The sequence below is a fragment of the Ctenocephalides felis genome, unplaced genomic scaffold (assembly GCF_003426905.1).
Source record: "Ctenocephalides felis isolate EL2017-DRISC unplaced genomic scaffold, ASM342690v1 CF-g0.4_SCAFFOLD_01886, whole genome shotgun sequence".
Taxonomy (NCBI): domain Eukaryota; kingdom Metazoa; phylum Arthropoda; class Insecta; order Siphonaptera; family Pulicidae; genus Ctenocephalides; species Ctenocephalides felis.
In genome coordinates this window covers 64,395,519-64,415,162 of record NW_020538040.1, presented here as the reverse complement: position 1 = coordinate 64,415,162, position 19,644 = coordinate 64,395,519, and the positions used below count along the sequence as shown (strand labels likewise).

The 19,644-nt window shown below is 27.7% G+C and overlaps 1 protein-coding gene across 1 annotated transcript; it reads left to right on the top strand.

Moving 5' to 3' along the window:
- The first annotated feature begins 9,690 nt into the window (after window positions 1–9,690).
- Window positions 9,691–18,524, top strand: LOC113377910 (ATP-dependent RNA helicase DED1-like). Its single transcript, XM_026618366.1, has 6 exons — window positions 9,691–10,071; window positions 16,122–16,365; window positions 17,318–17,440; window positions 17,684–17,756; window positions 18,223–18,306; window positions 18,391–18,524. The coding sequence occupies exons 1-6, from the start codon at window positions 9,691–9,693 to the stop codon at window positions 18,398–18,400; spliced, it is 915 nt and encodes a 304-aa protein (XP_026474151.1). The 3' UTR covers window positions 18,401–18,524.
- Window positions 18,525–19,644: the final 1,120 nt, after the last annotated feature.

Below are 19,644 nucleotides of genomic sequence, written 5' to 3'. Positions count from 1 at the left end.
TTGAATTTTAAAATTAAAAGTCCAATTTGAAAAGTTTAGCTTAATATCACGGATTCCAGAAAACTGAAAAAAAACTTATTTTTATTTCAAGCAAGTTATTTATATCTAGTAGTAAAATGGTTTATCTTCAATATGTTATATATAATAAGTTATATTTTTTTCATTTAAGCATATTTATTTTTGCACAAAATACTTGAAAAGTTAAAATAGTTTGAAGTAGAATACAGGATATTGAACATGATGGCATGGATCTAAAAATTTGAGAATAAATTATGCATATGCTATTTAATTTATAAAAAATGCGACAAAAAAAAATTTTTGTCATTCAGAAGACAATTTTTGCACTTTGATCTTCGTATCTTTAAAACCACTGCATTTGACTTTGCAAATATGTAACTAATAAATTCAAAACAAATGTTGTTGAAAATTATTCAAATCTGTTGATATATTCTTTTACAAACTTAATGACATTATTTATCATTTTTATCCCTCAAACCGTCATACAAATACATTTTTTTTTAACTTTCCGTAGGATAAGTTATAGTAATCGTCCACAAATCGAAAATGAAATATTTTATATATCTTTATGTTTCAAAGGTTTCTGAACATGTTGGTATACCTTGAAAAAATTGAAGGGTGTATATGTGTGCATGTAGTATGTATGTATGTATGGATACAATTTTTCGTCGACGTTTTCGGAAGCACCGCTCAACCGATTTGAATTAATCAAAGATTATTCGATTCCTATTGTTAAGGAGACGTGCTGATTAGTTTTTGACAAAGACAGGTCCAGTCGTAAAAGTACAGAGCATCCGATTAGCATGATTCAAAAAACATTCCATTTGTACTTACGTAATAAAGAATTGATTATGTTTTTGAAAAGGCAGGACCAGCGGTTTCGGAGATCCAGAAATAAAAGTTAAAAAAAAATGCCATTTGGCGGTCGAAAATCAGATATTTTGTAATTAAAATCAATCGATATGAATGAGTATCAAAAACTATCGAGAAATTTCAGAATTTTCAAAAAAAAAACAAAAAAAAATTAGTTTTGAAAAAATTTCCGAGATTTCAAAAAATATCAGTATTTTCAAAAGCGCAATTTTTTTTAATATTCAAAATTTTCATATGTTTTCAAATTTTTCAAAAATGTTTAAAAAAGTCTAAATTCTCAAACAAAATTCTAAATTTTCTTTTCTGTTTAAATTACGATACGGAAAGTTCCAGTAATTGGAAAACCTTAAGGCACAATGTTATGCACCACAAGTTAAATAAATTAGTTGGTTCGTTACTTCAAAAATGAGATACAAAATAGTATCTGAATATGCATACAAACGTAAAAATGTTTTTTCCCAAAAAATTTACCAAAATAATCACATGGTTTTGATACGCAAAGAGTTAATAATATACATGCAGATTAACGTAACGGGCACTTAATAATATGCATTAATATCAAGCATAAAAATAAATGAGATATTCCTGATAAAACAATATCATTTGTCATTAAGATTTTAACGAAATCAATTTTCTGGATGACTTCTTCATACTAATAGTGAAAAGGCAACAAATCATTATAACTAATTATCATTAATTATTATTTTGAAGCAATCGCTGTGAATCATTGGGTTTATGATAACTAATTATGCAGATAATAATGAAATGATCCAACACATTATTGAAGGTCGAACAGACTCGTTTACAAAGTCACAAGTTCAAGGTGTGCGATTATTCGAAATATTCCCACGTCAAATTTTATCAAAGGAAAATCAAATCCGCGCTGAAAACATACACATAAACGTTTAGCTTGAAACTGTAATCAAGTAATCTTTGGGAAAAGACAATAAAAGAATTTATATAGTTCAAAACGTTCTTGTACATTTTGTATAACTTTTCATGTACAAAGTAGACTCTACTTTGTAGAGCGAGGCTTGAAGGTCCGCGGATAAAAAGGTTCACGACCGATATCTCAAAAAGAGGAAAAGTTAAGAATTTTTTATTAATAATATTTGAAAGTAGAAGGAAAAAGATGTAAAACCAGCCATCACCTTGATTCTTACGACGTCGATATCGGGAAATAAACGGCAATGTTTGAAAATCCATACAAAAGTATTTTGTTTCGTTGTTAGTTTTTTTTTAGTTTAGGCTACGAGACCTTAATATATTTTTAATATATACGTTATTTATTTGTTTTATAAAATGTATTATTATGTCAAGTTGGAATCATCCGTTTTTTTATATAACCTTTATAAAAGCTTTCACCAGGGTGGGTAAACAGAACCAACTGAACCTTTACCCTGACAAAGGTGTAAACAATATAAAATAGTAAATTAAAAGGTGAATTAAGTTTAAAAAAACAAAATAATTTTACAAGTGATAAATTAAATAAATAGTTATTTCAACTCTGCTGATCAATATTTCTGACGAAATAGCGGATCAAGGTTATATACAGTGTTATCTCTCTTTTTCTGTAAAAAATGCGCCCAAAAAATGTATATTTTGCATTGGTCAAATAATATAGCTATTACTTCGTAAAATCCATTTAAAATTAAAAATGAGACATTAGACCTAATTGCCCCTGACCGTCTCATTTTATACCGACTATGGGGTAAAAAAATCAGGTAAAAAATTTTTATCAATTATCAATTATCTGGGAGTTTTACTGAACATATTCAAATATTTGATATGTGTTATTTGTTGTGATATAACTAGCTTGGTTTTCACAATATAATTACCCACTGTCAAATTGAATCTTTGTGCATGTTCTACCCTATCAGAGTTATTTTAACAATAAATTTATCAAAATATCAAAGGCCAACCTTTGGGTTATAACAAGTCCGAACAATCAGCTCATACAACTATTAAGCTGTTAATAAAACAAAAATTTGAAATTACAATCAAATTTCCGTAGGAAAGAAAAATCATTTAAATATTCATGCCGAAGGATCAATATGATATACCACATGTATACACCTTATGTAATTAATGTATGTGTGCGTAATATGTATATACAAAAATTATATTTTTTTAAAGGTCTTCAAATCTCCTTATGCAAGTACTTAATATATGTGTGCATAATATGTATATTATATAAAAATTATAATTTTTTTAAGTCTTCAAATCTGCACATATTTCAAAATCGGCAACTTTGTTTAACAAAATACAATGCATGTTGTACCAATTTTGGATTATTTTGGTCGTATCGAGTGTATATGTATTTTCTTCATTTTTCAAATAACATTTACTATATAATGCACATATACATATACTACATATCAACTACGTAGCTTGAAAAAATAGCATTTTAAAATCTATATTCTATAAGATCTGGAAATACACGATTTTTTGTTGTCTCAAAATCAAATCGTGCGGAGATTTGATTCCTTAAATTCCTATCTACAAGCCAAATAAAAAACAATCCTGACATAGTACATTCAAATTTATTTAAATAGTATAAAAAAACTTCACATTTTACCAACAATAATCGCGAAGAAAACAATAAGCTTTGATTCTCAGAAATATTAGTAGTATATATTTTATTAGAATTGGCTAAGCTGTTTAATGTAATTTAAATCTTTATTTTTTATTTCTGAATAGGTATACCGTGCTTTATGAAATCAATAAGAAAAAAATATAGCTTAGTATCTCTAATACAGAGATGCAAGTATAACAGATAACTGATTTTTATGTCAAATATTTTTATAGACTTTTTAAAAATATTCGATATTTCGAAAAAATTTCATTTTAGTGAAATTTGAAAAAAAATTAAATAATAAAATTCTGTTAGGTTTTGAATATTAGTGTCTCTACACTCAGCTGCATTATATCCTCCATTATGTGAAAATTTTATGAATGATTGGTGTTATCAAAACAAGTTCTATGTTCTTTCGTTTAATCTATTTTATTTAATTCTTAAGTTTAATAATTTATTTATTTAAGTTTTTAGAAAACAAATTAAAACTAGTGATGTATGGTATCATACCTTAAGGCAAATTGCTGGAACTTACCGAACTTTTTTTTTTTTTAAAGAATATTTTTTTTAATCTTTGAAAAAATTTGTTTTTTGAGAACCTTTAATTTTTTGGAAAAAATTGACTCTATTGAAAAAAAACTTTTGGAATCTTTTATTTTGAAATATTTTAGAAATTTTGAACTTTTTTTCAAAGCAATCGCACTGCTTTAGCGGCATCATAGAGACGGATTATCGAGCGCGTAATCGCCGCATCGCCATTTCCGAAACCGCTGGACCCGCCTTTCCAAAAATTTAATCAGTTCTTCATCTTGTCAATACAACTAAATTACCGTTTTTGGCACTTTTTGCCCCGTATCTTTGGAACGGCTACACCAGCCTTTGCCAAAAACTAATCAGTACGTCTCCTTATCAATTTGAATCGAATGTTTTTTAATTATTCAAATCGGTTGATCGGTGTTCCCGAAATCGTCGACGGAAATTTGTATTCGCACACATGCACACTCACACATAAACACACATACATCCGTTTTTTCTAAGTTATGCCAAAATGCTTAAAAACCTTTGAAACGTAAAGATATATAAAAATTTTTATTTTCGATTTTTTTGTGATTACTGTAACATACCCTACGGGAAGTTAATAATATAAAATTGTATTAAAAATCAGATCATTTGATGTCAGTTTAATATAGCACTTTTTTCCGAGCCTGCCAAAAGAAAATTAGAAATTTTAAATGCCTTCGTTTAAATTTATAATGTGATTTTAGAATCTTTAAAGTCTCTGTATTACGTACAAACAAATTCACCAGAATATATTTCAAATAACTCAAAATAACTTAATTGGAATTTATTACTCCGAATTTGTCAATATTTTATATATTCGCCGTTATCATATTCAATGTAACTTACTTGAATATTAATGTTTGTTTAATTATAAAGTAAAACTTGAAATCCGGTTCATTGTATGTTTATGACTGGGGATTTATTAATATTTATATTGTATATTGAAAATTTAATGATTCACTCGAACATAAACAGTAATGAGTTAATCGCTAAAAATGCAAATCACAACGTAATATAAGATGAACAATAAACACGTTTCCAGATAATCAGTTCAAGGTTGATTTTAAATAATTATACATTTCGCGAACAGAATATAATGTTATGAAAAATTCGCAATTGGATGATCCGTTCTCTCGAAAACTCGATTTCCATTTTTGCCACTTTTTACTCTGTATCTTCGTAACGACTGGACCTGCCTTTGCCAAAAACTAATCAGCACATCTCCCTATCAATAGGAATCGAATGTTTTTTGAACCATTCAAACCGGTATTATATTTCAATCGGTACGTGGACGAAAAATTGTATCCATACATACATACACACTCACACAAACACACATCCATTTTTTTAGGTATGCCAAAATGTTCAGATACCTTCAAAACGTGAAGAAATGTAAAAATTTTCAATTTCGATTTTTGGACGATTACAATAGCTTACCCTAGAGGAAGTTAATAAGATATTGTTTGAAAAAAATCGGTTAAATTTATAAAATATAACTTAAATTTGTTATGCGCAAATAAATGTATAATATTATTATCAAGTAAAGTTGAAAAAAGAAATATTGATAATTTTTTAACTTAGGTAAAAAATATGTCTCGTTTTAATAAGCAGTTGTTAGAATGTCAAAAATATATTTGCATCCTAAAAAAAATGTGGAAGTGCAATACTAAGATAAAATTACAATTCAAATTGATCAAATTAATTGTTATCATTCGAAACCTGTCCACAAAGCCTTGACATGAAAAAATACGGTTTACTTCGTTTTTCTCATAACTTTCGCTCTTACTTGTCAGCGGTGTCAAAAAAATACAGCACCTTAATAATTATATCATTATATTGATTTCATGCATTATTCATATAACTTATTCCGTAATAAGCATAAAATGTATATGAATGAGTTCATTCTAACGTTTTCAATCTATACACGTGTGTATTAATACATTTAATTTAAAACAATTAATTTCATCCTTGATGGATAAGTGTGATTAAATATCTTCAAGCGGTTTTCATGGGTTTTATTTCCATTGTTTCGCAAATTCCTTATAAAAGCATCAAATAAATATTGGTACGAGTTGGGATTAACCCATATCCAATAATCTGTTTCTAAGAAGTTATATAATTTATTATAATTATTGATATTTGTTTAAAAAATCGATTTGGCAGGAATGACTGTTATTGACTTAGAATTACAATAATTTACTACTAACCTAACTCAAAATCAAACTAGCAAGCTTAATTTTGCTGCAACCGTCCTAATTTGTAGTCAGTTGCAAGTTATAAGTGAAATTTTGCCAAGTAAAGTTGCATAAACTTATCGATAATAATAATCAATTTGATCAATAAAAATTGAGGCTTAGCAATAGTTTAGCATTTTGATGCAGCACATTATTCCAAACGTAGACATGACGTAGGCCTATAATAATTGAGGATTGTTGTTAAAACCATGAGTTTCATAATAATACAAAGCTTCATCAAAATAGACAACATTTGTTAGCAAATACCAAGAATTTACCAGTCCATTCAGCAGATTCGCAACTGATATCTTTCAAACGGTTTTGAAATTTTCAAAATCGATTCTACTAATTCTAAAGAAACGGCTCGAACGATCATCGTGAAAGATAATCAACAGAGTCCTCATTGAGTTACATCTAATGGCTTATACATTTTTGAAATAGGTGTAACTGTTTTTCACAAAACGTCGAAGAATTATAAAATTAGCAGATAGGATTTTCTGACGAAAACAAACTTCTCTCGGAGAAAGTTAAAAATGTAGGTTGCTACTATTATAGGTCTCATATATTATTACTATACATTATTATATTAGAAAACTATATTATGGACTTTTCAATATTAATAATAATTATAATAAACTGTAAAACGATTTTTTATGTGTATATAATATGCATAGATGGCAAATAATATATTTTGAAGAAGCATTGACTAAAAAATAATTTTTTAATATAAATTTCATAAAAAGTTTGAAAATTTTTAAATATTAAGAAAATCTCTATAAAATCTATAATAAATCTATTTCTGATTGCTTGTTAATTATTTTATAAGCAAATATTTTGATATAAATTCTTCAAATGTACAAAAATTGATTGAGAAAATCTTTATAAAATTTATATTAGGTATATTTCTAATTTGTCTTGTTGATGACATAAAAAAATATCAAATTTAAGTCGTATGAAACCTAATCATAAAATTATTTTGCGTATTAATAATATTCAAAATTATAAAATTTTAGCTATATAAGTCTTCTACATTTACAATAGACTCTTTCAAGCTCATAATAATCAGTTTATTTGTAAATCTTAATACCATTTATCCCCCAAAGAATATAGCAGTAAAAACTCCTTTTTACAAGGACCACATATTATTATCGAAATTAGTCTCTCCGGTAAGTTTAGATAATGCATATTTTTGCTGTATAGAGAAACATTTCTTTTATAGATCTTATACGAGAGCAATGCAAACAATCCTCGCATATTAGGTAAAATATCATCAAACAACTATAGTTCAACATTATTCGACTGTTGCGATTCTTAATCGATAATCATTTTATTTAGGGAATGATCAAAATTTATGAAATATTTTATTTTAATTCCTTTTATCATAAATATAAATTTAAAACTGATAAATTTATTTTCTATATATTTAACTTATAAATATTTCTAAATATTTAATATTTTTTGTCATACCTGTTTATATGTGCTTATTCAAATAATCATTTTCCGCATTTATACTATCAATTTCGGTACTCATCGGTCGCCACTGCTTCACAGAGACGAATTTCCGTTTCCTACAAACACACAAATAATATTAATGAAAAACATAATAATTTGTGTGTAAAATTTCTTTTCGTATTCAAGTGACATTTTATATGTATCTTTTGAACATGTTTTATGTGGATACCCGAGATAAAAAAGACAAACCTATTGCATAACAAGTAAATAATATGAACTTCTTACTTGTAAGGTTAACACCGTTTATTTGATATAGAGGAGTGATTTTTATGAAATGTTCAATATTTTTATGAACACACAAAATTTCAACAACAAAATTATTATGTTCACAAATTGGACAATATTTTTAACAGCTTTAAAACTTAATTTTATACATCAAACAAACTATTTTAATTTTTTTATTTTAATCGAAAATTTTAAATATATAAATTACTAATATAAAATAATTTTAACTTCAAGTAATGTTGAAATATTTTTGATTAAAAAATATAAAAAAAATCCAAGCATTTCCAATTGTCCAGAATTTTTTTTTCTAAATATTTCTAGCAGATTTCTTAACACAAGATATGCTATACATGCTTTCGTAGAGTAAAAATACAATTATGATTTCAACTTACATTTTTCAAAGATTTTCAAAATCACAAAATTATGCTGACGAGATTATTTGTTTAATATTTACACACAAATATTATCACAAAATATAACATATATACAAAATAAATTACTAATTATAGAAATGTGTTTTTTACTGTTTTTCTAAAAATTGTCATCTATCCCTTCTTACCTATGGGGTAAAATAAACCGCCAGGGGGAAACAGATTCAATGGTTTATTTTTAATTTAAATAGGATTTTACGAAGCTACATTATTCAACCAATGCAAAATATAAATTTTATGGCTACATTTTTAACGGAGATTTTGAGAATCTGGTATTTAATCAGAAATATTCATCAACAGAGTTGGAAAAATTAATTATTTAATTTATCTCTTGTAAAATATTTTTAACTTAATTTATTTTATCATTTTTCACGCCTTTGTCAGAATAAAGGTTCAATTGGTCTTTTTTACACCACCCAGGTTGTTAGATTTTATAGAAGTTATATAAATAAAACTATTGAATCTAACTTAAAACTAACGATAAATCTTAGAAAACAATAGAGAGACGTTAAAAAATTAAAAATTATATTAAAGTCCCGCAAACTAAACAACAGTGGTCACAACCAAAACAAATAATAATGAAAGAAAATACTTTTGTTGTGGATTTTCAAACATTGGCGTTTTTCTCCCGATAGCAACGTCGTAAGAATCAAGGGGGTAGCTGGTTATACATATTTTCCCTCTACTGTGAAATATTGTTGTTAAATTTTTTTTAACTTTACTGGTTTTTGAAATATCGATGATACCTTTAAGCCCTGCTCTACCCTATGCTTTATAAATTTTAGTGGCGTTTTATACTATATCTTTAAGCTTAAACAAAAATAGATTTAAAAAGAAAAACAATAAAGATAGTAAATAGAAAAAAAATATAGAAAATTGGACTTGAAAATAGAATATCTTAATAAAAATCTTCACTTACACTTTAAAAAGTGATAATAGATAGAATAGATTGTCAACAGTATTGTCGTCTGAATTCTTACAAAAAAGATGATTAATATATTTGTATGTTTGCGTCCATAAATAAGCATGTCACATTATAGTTTTATATTTTTATTAAAATATTTTTTAATCATTTTACTTTAAAAAAAAAAACGAAACACGCACACGAGTTGAATATATCATAGAGCTGTATAGTCAAAAACGTTGGGTCATCGTTTACCAGTATGCTCGACTACAATCGAAGACGGGATGAAAAACCCAACATTTATTAAAGTATATATAAAGCAAGCCGTCTCCTGTCTGACCACAACAGTGTCATCATATGTTTGCAAGTATGCGCGTCGCTAATTCGGCTGTTATATTGCTGATTGCTTTCAGCTTTACGGGGGCACTATCGGAGGAAAGTGCATCGGATAATGTTCCCGATGTTATCGATTCAGACACTCTGACAACAGGAATATCAGAAGGATCGACGGAAAAAGACGATGACAAACCGATCGGTGTGATCTATCTGTTCAATCTTTTCAAAATTCCAAGGACGAATCCTGAACAGGATGTCTTAAAAGAGGACAATAACATTGAAACTGGTGAACAAGACGAAAAGAATTTCAGAAATGTTTTGGTTATTGAAGCTATTCCCATTAGAGGTCCTTTGATTTCAGAAGATGTCACGCCGAACAACGAAGATGAGACGGTTGCTAAGGTAGGATTGTACAAAGATATTTCATTAGTGAAAAACCACAGAGTGTGATTTTTTCATGAAATTAACATTTGAATGTTATTTACTTATTTTATCAAATCGCCTAAATGTCTATGACATCAACAATCAATATTCAATTTTAATCCTCCGTCGGTCGGATATTTATTCACCTTCGAACGGTCGGAGTGATCTGGCTGAACCACCATTCATTTTACATGCATTTATATGAGATAAATAAGTTTTTGGTGTCTAATATATTAACGATTATTAGTAATAAATATTTATAGTTTTGATTTTTTCTTTTTCTTACCATCTTTTGCATGTGTAGAGCTCTCTTATAATAAACATATTATATTATATAAAAAAATCAAGGAATATCAAAAATCGTTGCTTTTTTGTTAATTTTTCTGTTTTATATCAATGAAAAACAATATTTATTCTTTTTCGGCGCCTTCGAAATGAATTTGAAATTCAAATGAAAACGAAATGAGGTGCGTCGCCTTTGAAATGAGCTGTAAAATTCAAGTTGAAAATATAATTTCACTACAGATTTGCCAAAAAAAATTTCGAACGCAGTACGGGTAGAAAAATTGTTGATAATGTGCGCATTACTTATCCGATTTTCAATGTTTGCGATGACCAATAGGTTTGGTAGGTCTTCAAGGAACTCTCGTGAAAATACTAACATTCATGTTACAACAACAAAGAATATATAAAACGCAGTATGAATAGAAAATACCAGAAAAAAGACAAAATACTGGTTTACATATATCAAAAAGCGTATATTTCATACAAAATATATGGGTGGTCTAGACAAACCACTCCGACCGTTCGAAGTATAAAATAGTTAATATCCTTATAATTATCCTTCTGTGCATTTTTTCGTCCTGATTTTTTCATTGATCGACAGCTAATGAAATTTTAGTAAAAGTCAAATTTCAAGTCGATAGGTTTACTAGAAGTATTTTTTTTTTTTAAATTGAAGTCAAAAAAAGTCTGGCCCCCGACCGACGGAGGGTTAACAATATACTTGAAATCGTTCGATAGCAGCCTTTTGAAGTGATTTTCGTGTTCTTGCAAATTTATAGTAGTAAATTCATAATGAAATTATCCGTCATGAATCTGACCTGCAATAGTCACACTTTCTTCCTAGGATTGAAAGCAAAGTTGATTTGGCTACCGTTTACATATTTTCGATGACACACCATGGGTGATCCTTCAATATGGTGCATATGGTCGTCGATAGTCAAATCATTTTTCATTATAAAGCATTTCATTTATCATAATAATGCATCTACATAACTGAACTTAATATCATGATTGTAATCACATTCAATTGTGATTTAAATGTTAAATAATAATTTTAAAATTGTTTTGCGGTATCAATATTCTATTGTCATTTCTCTACTTCTAAAGTTTTGAATCTATTTGGTTTCCGTCAATATTTTTAGATCAATTTGCAGAAAATAAAGATTTTTTGCGCTCTTGATCTGGGGTTTACCAGAGATTAAGGAAGTTGAGTTTATGTTGCGTCATTTTTTTTCGTTTCATATAAATTACTATACTTTTTACTATATAAACATGAATAAAACAAAACGTGTAAAGGAAAAACATGATTATAAATATTAAAGTATATTTATTATGCACGTCTGCACGTACATTGTAAATATTTTGCAATTTGCATAATAGATGTAATAGCGATATTTACAATTTTCTCGCATTTCAAACTAGAAGTACTACTTATAACGATTATTTTCGTTCAAAAAGTAGCATTTCATTCGATATGATATATACTTTTATTATTGATATTTACAAGTTGCTGTTTTACCGACAAGGTATAAAATGTTAGTTCATTTATCATGAAGATGACCAATAACTCGATCTCAAGTGCTTGTCGCTATTGTGTATTAGGCATTATATTTTCATATTTATTGTTGTGGTTTTATTCTATTTATTTGTTTAGTTATTTACTTGTGAATCCTTTCAATTATGCCATCATCTTGCAACAACAACAACCAGTTACACACTTGGCATTAACTTTCCGCTATTAAATTAAAATATTAATATCATTAGTGTCGATCGCACCATATTTAAAAATAAGTAGAATAATATTTCTGAATAGAATGATATATTATAGGTATTCGTTTGCCAAAGCGTTTTAACGAAGTCGTTTTTTGTTCATTGTCAAACCGAAAGATTTAAACAGAAATTTAGGTGATGAAAGATACATTGACTGCTGCCAACGGAAGCCATTTGTATCACAACTGTCTAATTCAAATAATATCATATTTGCATTTGTTATTACAAAAAATCCTGAAATTAATGAACTTAATTAACGCATAAAAATATAATTCTTTGAAAGAATCTATTTTCCTATGACAGTATCTTACTACTTTCTAATTCGTAAAATGCATTAGCATTAGCATATTGTGTATTAAATTAATTAAATAATATGCACAATTGTTTATAATGTTTGCAATCATCATTTGACTTGTAAATACAAATACCAAACATTCTGAATAATCTTTATGCCGAACACTATATAAAATCTAATCACTAATATTCAACGTTAAATATTCAACATTAGATATATCTTATTAGTATACTAATCAGTTTTTGCATTTAAATTTATTTGATATCATCATACAACTAATAAGTTGACCCTCAATCTTGTTTGTTTTTGGTAATGTGTAAATTAGCAATTCAAATTTATGATATCATAAAAAATTGCAAAAATAATACAATCATATAAATGTATATAATACATTTATTTATCTATAAATATCTGGAAAATTTCAAGCTTTTAAATAAATATTATATCATAAACAAAAGATGATTCATGAGTCGATTTTATACGGTATATATATATATATATATATATATATATATAATATAGGTTAGAGCGGGGCTTAAAAGTCCGTGGGTAAAAAGGTCTACCACCGATCTAAAAAACCAGTAGAGTTAGGGATTTTTTAACAACAATATTTGAAAGTAGATGGCAAAATGTGGATAGTTCTTGATTCTTATGACGTTGCCCAATTTGCAAATTGATAACAGAAGTATTTTCTTTCGTTATTAGTTTCTTTGGTCGTGAGTTTAGTTTACGAGACCTCATTGTAATTTTAAAGTATATGTTATTTAATTGTTTTGTTAGATATATTGTTATTTTTAAATTAAATTCAACAGCTCTTCTATATAACTTGTATAAAGGCTTACATATGGGTGGAGTAAAACGGACTAATTGAACCTTTACCCTGGTAAAGGTGTATTATACATTAAAAATAGTAAAAAAAAAGTTAATTTAGTTAATAAGGGCAATTTTACAAAAAATAAATTAAATTAATAGTTATTCTAACTCTGCTGATGAATATTTCTAACAAAATACCAGATTAGGGTTATATGATATTATCTTTGTCAGAAATATGTCTATAAAATTTAAATTTTGCATTAGTTTAATATTGTAATTATTGTTTCGTAAAATCTATTTAAAATTAAAAATGAAACATTGGATCTGTTTTCCCTCGGCTGTCCCATTTTACTAATTGTAAGTGTATGGGGTAAAGACAGATGATGAATTTCAGAAAAACTGTAAAAAAACACATTTCTATAACTGGGACTTAACTGGGAATTTTATTAAACATAGTTCGACACTTGCTTGTTTGATATGCGTTATGGGTTGTGATATAGTTCAATTGCTTTAGCCAGTATAAATACTTAAAGTCAAACTGGACCTTTATTTTCCAAATGGTGTAGGTAGCTTCATTCATAGGTAATTTCCCCAAGAACGAATCTCAGCGAACACAAAATTTGTAAATATTTCTGAAAATTAAATTAATACATCAAATATAAAAAGAATCACAGTTCTTTCATACAACTGCTAACAGAACAGAACACTCAGAATTATACATGTAGTTTAAAAGAAGTTATATGAATATATGAAGTCTTAGGTGATCTCTCAGTTTGGGACCGCGATACTAGAGTATAGCGAATGGAAGTCATCGCTCCAAACTGGAAAGTAATAACCCTTTCATGTCACAAAAGTTGTAAATTAGAACATAAAAAAATATGGGAATGTAATTAGAAAACAATATACACCACATTTTCAAAACTTGGCTATATACATTTTTGCAAACGTGCAAACATACACACACACATATATATTAGGGTTGTCCTTAATATGGACATTTTCGAATTTCCTTGCTCCCACGAGCTCAAATGGTTCCAAATTGATAAAAAACAATTCTCTGAAAGTTTTAGCTCTATTAACTCTTAGATAGTGCGCAATTCAATCAAACTTCGTATGAAAATAGAATGAAAAAAAATTTGAAAATTAAAAAAAATTTTTTTTAGGTATAACTTAGCGACAAATAAATTAAAAGTGAAAATTCGTGTCATTTTTTATTGAAAATTCGACGCTCTGCAAAATTTTTGAAAATTTTTACATGTTATTTTCATACAAATCTTTGATTGAATTGCGCTCATCTAAAAGACAATATTAAGAGCTCAAACTTTCAGAGAATTGTTTTTTATCAATTTGGAACCATTTGAGCTCTTGTGAGCAAGAAAATTCGAAAATGTCCATATTAAGGACCACCGTAATATATATATATATATATATATATATATATATATATATTGATGAGTTATTTAGAATCGAGCAGTATATATATATATATATATATATATATATATATGCGTATATGTATGTGTATTATTTATATTTAAAAAATGCTGTCATCCATGAATTACGCACAGTAATTATCACTAATATAGAATGCGGTAGTCATTACTAATAACAACAGAATATTCTTTATATGGCGCGATAAAAGCGTAGCATATTTCCCTCTTTTTCTATTTATTGATTTAAATTCAAATATGTGGTTGTATATGGTTTTATTAAATATTTATAATAAATGTATGAAAAAACTTTTCTTTGTTTCAAAACCATTATCGAATCAAAATAATGTGAAACAAAAAACTATATACGAGCGGTTCAGCGAAAATTCAGTTACACAAAATATATATATATATATATATATATATATATATATATATATATATATACATATATATTAGGTTGTCAAATATCTCCCTCCGCCTTTTTGTATTATAAACCAAGAGCAAAAAAGCAGAAGGGAGATATTTGACAACCTAAAAGACCTTGGATCGTATATGCGTTAATATTTTAGAGAGCTAATAATGTTGATGTAAGTCTTTTCGGAACTAAAAAGCCGCTTTTCCTTTAAATAGTTTTTAATGTTTGTTTTTACGTGTTTCGAGTTTCGGGAATGCGGGATGTCCCCTTCTTCAGGAGCATGTACAGATTGATTCATCCAATAAGCGCGCCAATCAATAAGTTTGAACAAATAACTCTCTAAAAAATAACTTACCAAGACCATCAATAGCATATACGATCCAAGGTCATGATCACGGTTGTATCAATTGTATATATTTTTTTATAATTAATTAAAATGTATGCGACGTCTATATGATGTATTACCGCTGCGACGTTGTAATGGCCGCATAACCGGTTTTATAAATTTGTGTTCACAATAATCAACAAAGTATTACAGCAACATTTTACATTAACAAATACATTTATGTAAAATATAATATACATTACCATGGCAAAACTATTTTTAGATATTACATGCTGATATATTTTTGATCAGCTAGTCCATCCGGATTCTCTTGTGCCATCCGGATTTATCAAGGAAACTAAAAAGGATACATATTTTATATGAACGATAGACTCCCTCCTCCATTAGTGGTTAGAGCTATGAGCATTCAACAAGATGCTCTTGATTTGATACCCCGTCTCGAATAGCCGGATATCAAGCAGCATTGGCATCGGTTTTTTCTTGAAAATATAGATAGCAAAGTGTTTAGTAAAAACAGCCTCTACCCGGCTTTGCACCATCCAATAAAAAGTAATCTGTATTGGGGTTATTCTATGATAATAAATTCATCAAAAAGAGATTAGCTATTAGTCATCAACCACTCTTGCCTTCATTCCTTGAACTATAATGATAAAGTATATTTTTTCATGACAGTCTCAGAGCCCAGAAGCATCCGAGACGGAATCTGAAAATACTGAAATAAAGAACGAAGAAACTGATGTGATCACCGAAGATGTAAACGTGGACGCATCTACACCATTGCCATTATTAAGAGCAAAACGTCACCATTGCAAGAAGTGCGGAGGTGGTTACAGTGGTTACGGTGGCGGAGTACCATACGGCGGTGGCGGCTATAGCAACTACGGTAGCGGTTATGGCGGCGGATACAGTGTTCCGGGTAAGTTATCAATAAAATCAAATACATTTTTTATCAAGTTATAGCTAACTTAATTTTCAAAACAGTCGGTGTACGTGCACCTGCTTCTTTCAAATCTTTACAAGCTATATTTAGAAGTAATTAATAAATATAAACTTATAAAGCCATTCAAGTTATTCGGTCGAATACATTTTATTAATACGGTGGTACAACCTCACTAGTGACTCGTGATACGAGTTTTTCGAAATACGACCGGCCAAAGGAGCGGTTCGTCATATGAACAGAACTCGAGATAAGTGCGATTGAGAGCCATAACGTAAGCTTATGGGGGTGCGAATGAATAAGATTCATCTAATATAAATTGTAACAAACATTTTTGTATGTGAAGAGGTATTTAACTATTATACAAATATTTAAACTAAATAATTTTAGAGTTAGAAATTTTAATTCAATATTATTAATGTTGTGTATTTGTTCGTGCAATGTGGGACAAAATTGAAAAGTTTGTGAATAAAAATCACCCCGAAAGAGATGTAACAGGTCGACTCATTTTTGCAATACCATAATAAGTTGAAAAAAAATAATGCTCATTAGATAGTTTTATAAACGCAGAAACTTGTATAATGATAATGTAGTCATTTTAAATTTAGTAATTCGCTATATTTTTGAAAACTATGTATTTGATCTATAAATAAATAACATTTCACGGAAAAAATTGCTTCGAGATACGAGCAATTCGACATGTGAGCGTGGTTACAAAACGATTTGAGCTCCTAAGGCGGGGTTGTACCAATATATATATATATATATATATATATATATATATATATATATATATATTTGTTAAACTTATATTAATATGATTGTAAATCGTTTTTTAAGCATATAAGTCCGGCCATGTTTATACATATCCATATGAAAACTAAACAAAATACAATTAAATATACAAATTATAATAATAAATAATTTACAGCTAAGATTGAGGTCTACAAAGTGGTTCCTGTGAGCACGGGCTATGTTGGGTACGGCGGTGGTGGCGGACAAGGATATGGTGGACATGGATATGGACACGGTGGCGGCGGCGGTGGATACCCAAGTATAAATACTCATCTTATTAATTTAATTCTATTATTTTACTTATACTTAGAAAGATTTTATTGATTTTTTATGTTAATAAATAACATTGCCCAGTTAATTTAATAATCTGCCAACTTAAAGTTAAATCTTCATTAAATTTATTAAAAATAACAAAAATATCATTGCCAAGAAGTAATAATAATTCAAATATAATACTGTTGAAAATGACCTATTTTCTTATACAACATGATGTATATTGCAGGTTATCCAAGTTATCCCTCTTATGGAGGTGGCGGTGGCGGTTGCAAGAGCGGTTGCGGCGGAGGTGGCGGCGGGTACGTTTAGTATAACATTATTACTTACTTAAAATTCAAAATATTTAAAAATAATTATATCCACACGATTCACATTTTATAAATTAAAAAAAATACCTATAATTGAAATATTAGGTGTTTCCGCAGTTTTATTAGATTTTGAATATGTTTAGAAAAAAGGATTACTTATGTAACATATACATTTCGTAAAGAGTCAACGATCAGGTTAGACTTCGACATGTGGAAATTGGCTGCTTTTATTACAATAAAGTCAAAATAATGAATTAAAGCCATTGAACCCTGAAGAAAATCTAAATGATGTTTTCGCAAGTTTAATTATACCACTCATTTAATTTATATGCAAACTATTATATTGTAGATATGAAATTACTTTGCGTTTGTTAATATTATCTCCGTTTATTATCCTCAAAGTCACAGAATAACTAAGAAAGGTATAAATTAATAAATTTTTACAAATGCCTTTCAGATATCCTGGAAACAGTTATGCAAGCAGTGGTTCTTACAGCCAGGCTTCAAGCAGTAGTTGGAGTAATGCTGGTTCTTCTGGATGGTATATAATCTAAAATTAATCAAATAAATTAATAACACAATTCATGTAAATATTAATTAATTAAATAATTTATTTTATTTTTAGGGGTAGATAAAACATCCAGCACAAGAAATCAAAAAGTTTAAATATTCATCTGATGTTGAAAATATTCTAAACGAACTGAAATAAGTTAAAGATTAGAGATGATGTTACTAGTTGTAATGATTTTGTTAATTAATTACTGTTTGTAATTCTGAATAATGTTTTTAATAAAGTTTAACAAAATTGATGTCGCTGTTTGAAATTTGATAGAAATAAACTTTAAATTAAAAAATGAATTATTGTGCCTCATTCTTATTGAAAGTTTCATATTTGTTTTCTACAAATACTTACATTTTCTATTTGACCAGCAACACTATTGCTGCGTAATGCATTATATATTAAAAATATGAAAAAAAGTAAAATAATAAGCGATAAAACCCAGTAGATAATTTTATACAATATTATTTAGAGTTTACTGTTCTGGAAAATAAGAAAGCAAATTAATCAAACATTAATTGTGAAGATTTCAAACCTGTGGAATATTAAAAATAGTAAAAAAATTTTTCGGCAGTTGATTACAAGAATGGACTAAAAATTATTTTATATTTTATTTTGATATAATGTTAATATAACTTTACGACATATTTTGAAATGACTTCTCAGTCTCATGTACTCACAAGTCTAATATATATGATGCATTAAAAAGTTGAGAACAAGTTAAATCATCCTAGTATATTCATTATATATATATATATATATATATATATATATATATCGTACGATTTTTGAAACAGAAATAAATTTATTACATGCAATGACAAACATTAATTATATTATAAAACATTATTGATCTACAAGTGAAACTGTTACCATTGACATTACTTAACAATTAATTAACACAATTTTAAGCTAACATGTTTTATCTAGCATATAGTTTAATATTTAACAAGTGTTAAAATTTTTCTGAATATGTAATAATAATGTATTTTTTCTTTAGTTTATTATCTATATACTTTGTAGCTTCACTAGATTCTTAATAATATATATTATTTATAATGTATAAACCGATAACAATCAATATCGTTCATTCATATTCTTTAAAATTCCATAAATTAAATAAAAAAATCTTCAACTTATAAAGCGTCTACAGATAATCAATTAATGTTTCAAAACTTTTTCTAAAGAGCCTATAAAGTATTTATAACATTGGTGCGGCACCCAAAAATCGTTACATTCAATATAATACAAACGTGACGTGCTTGTAACAATTATTCTTCTATGCATTTATTCTGAATTATTCTTCTAAGCTTATAAACT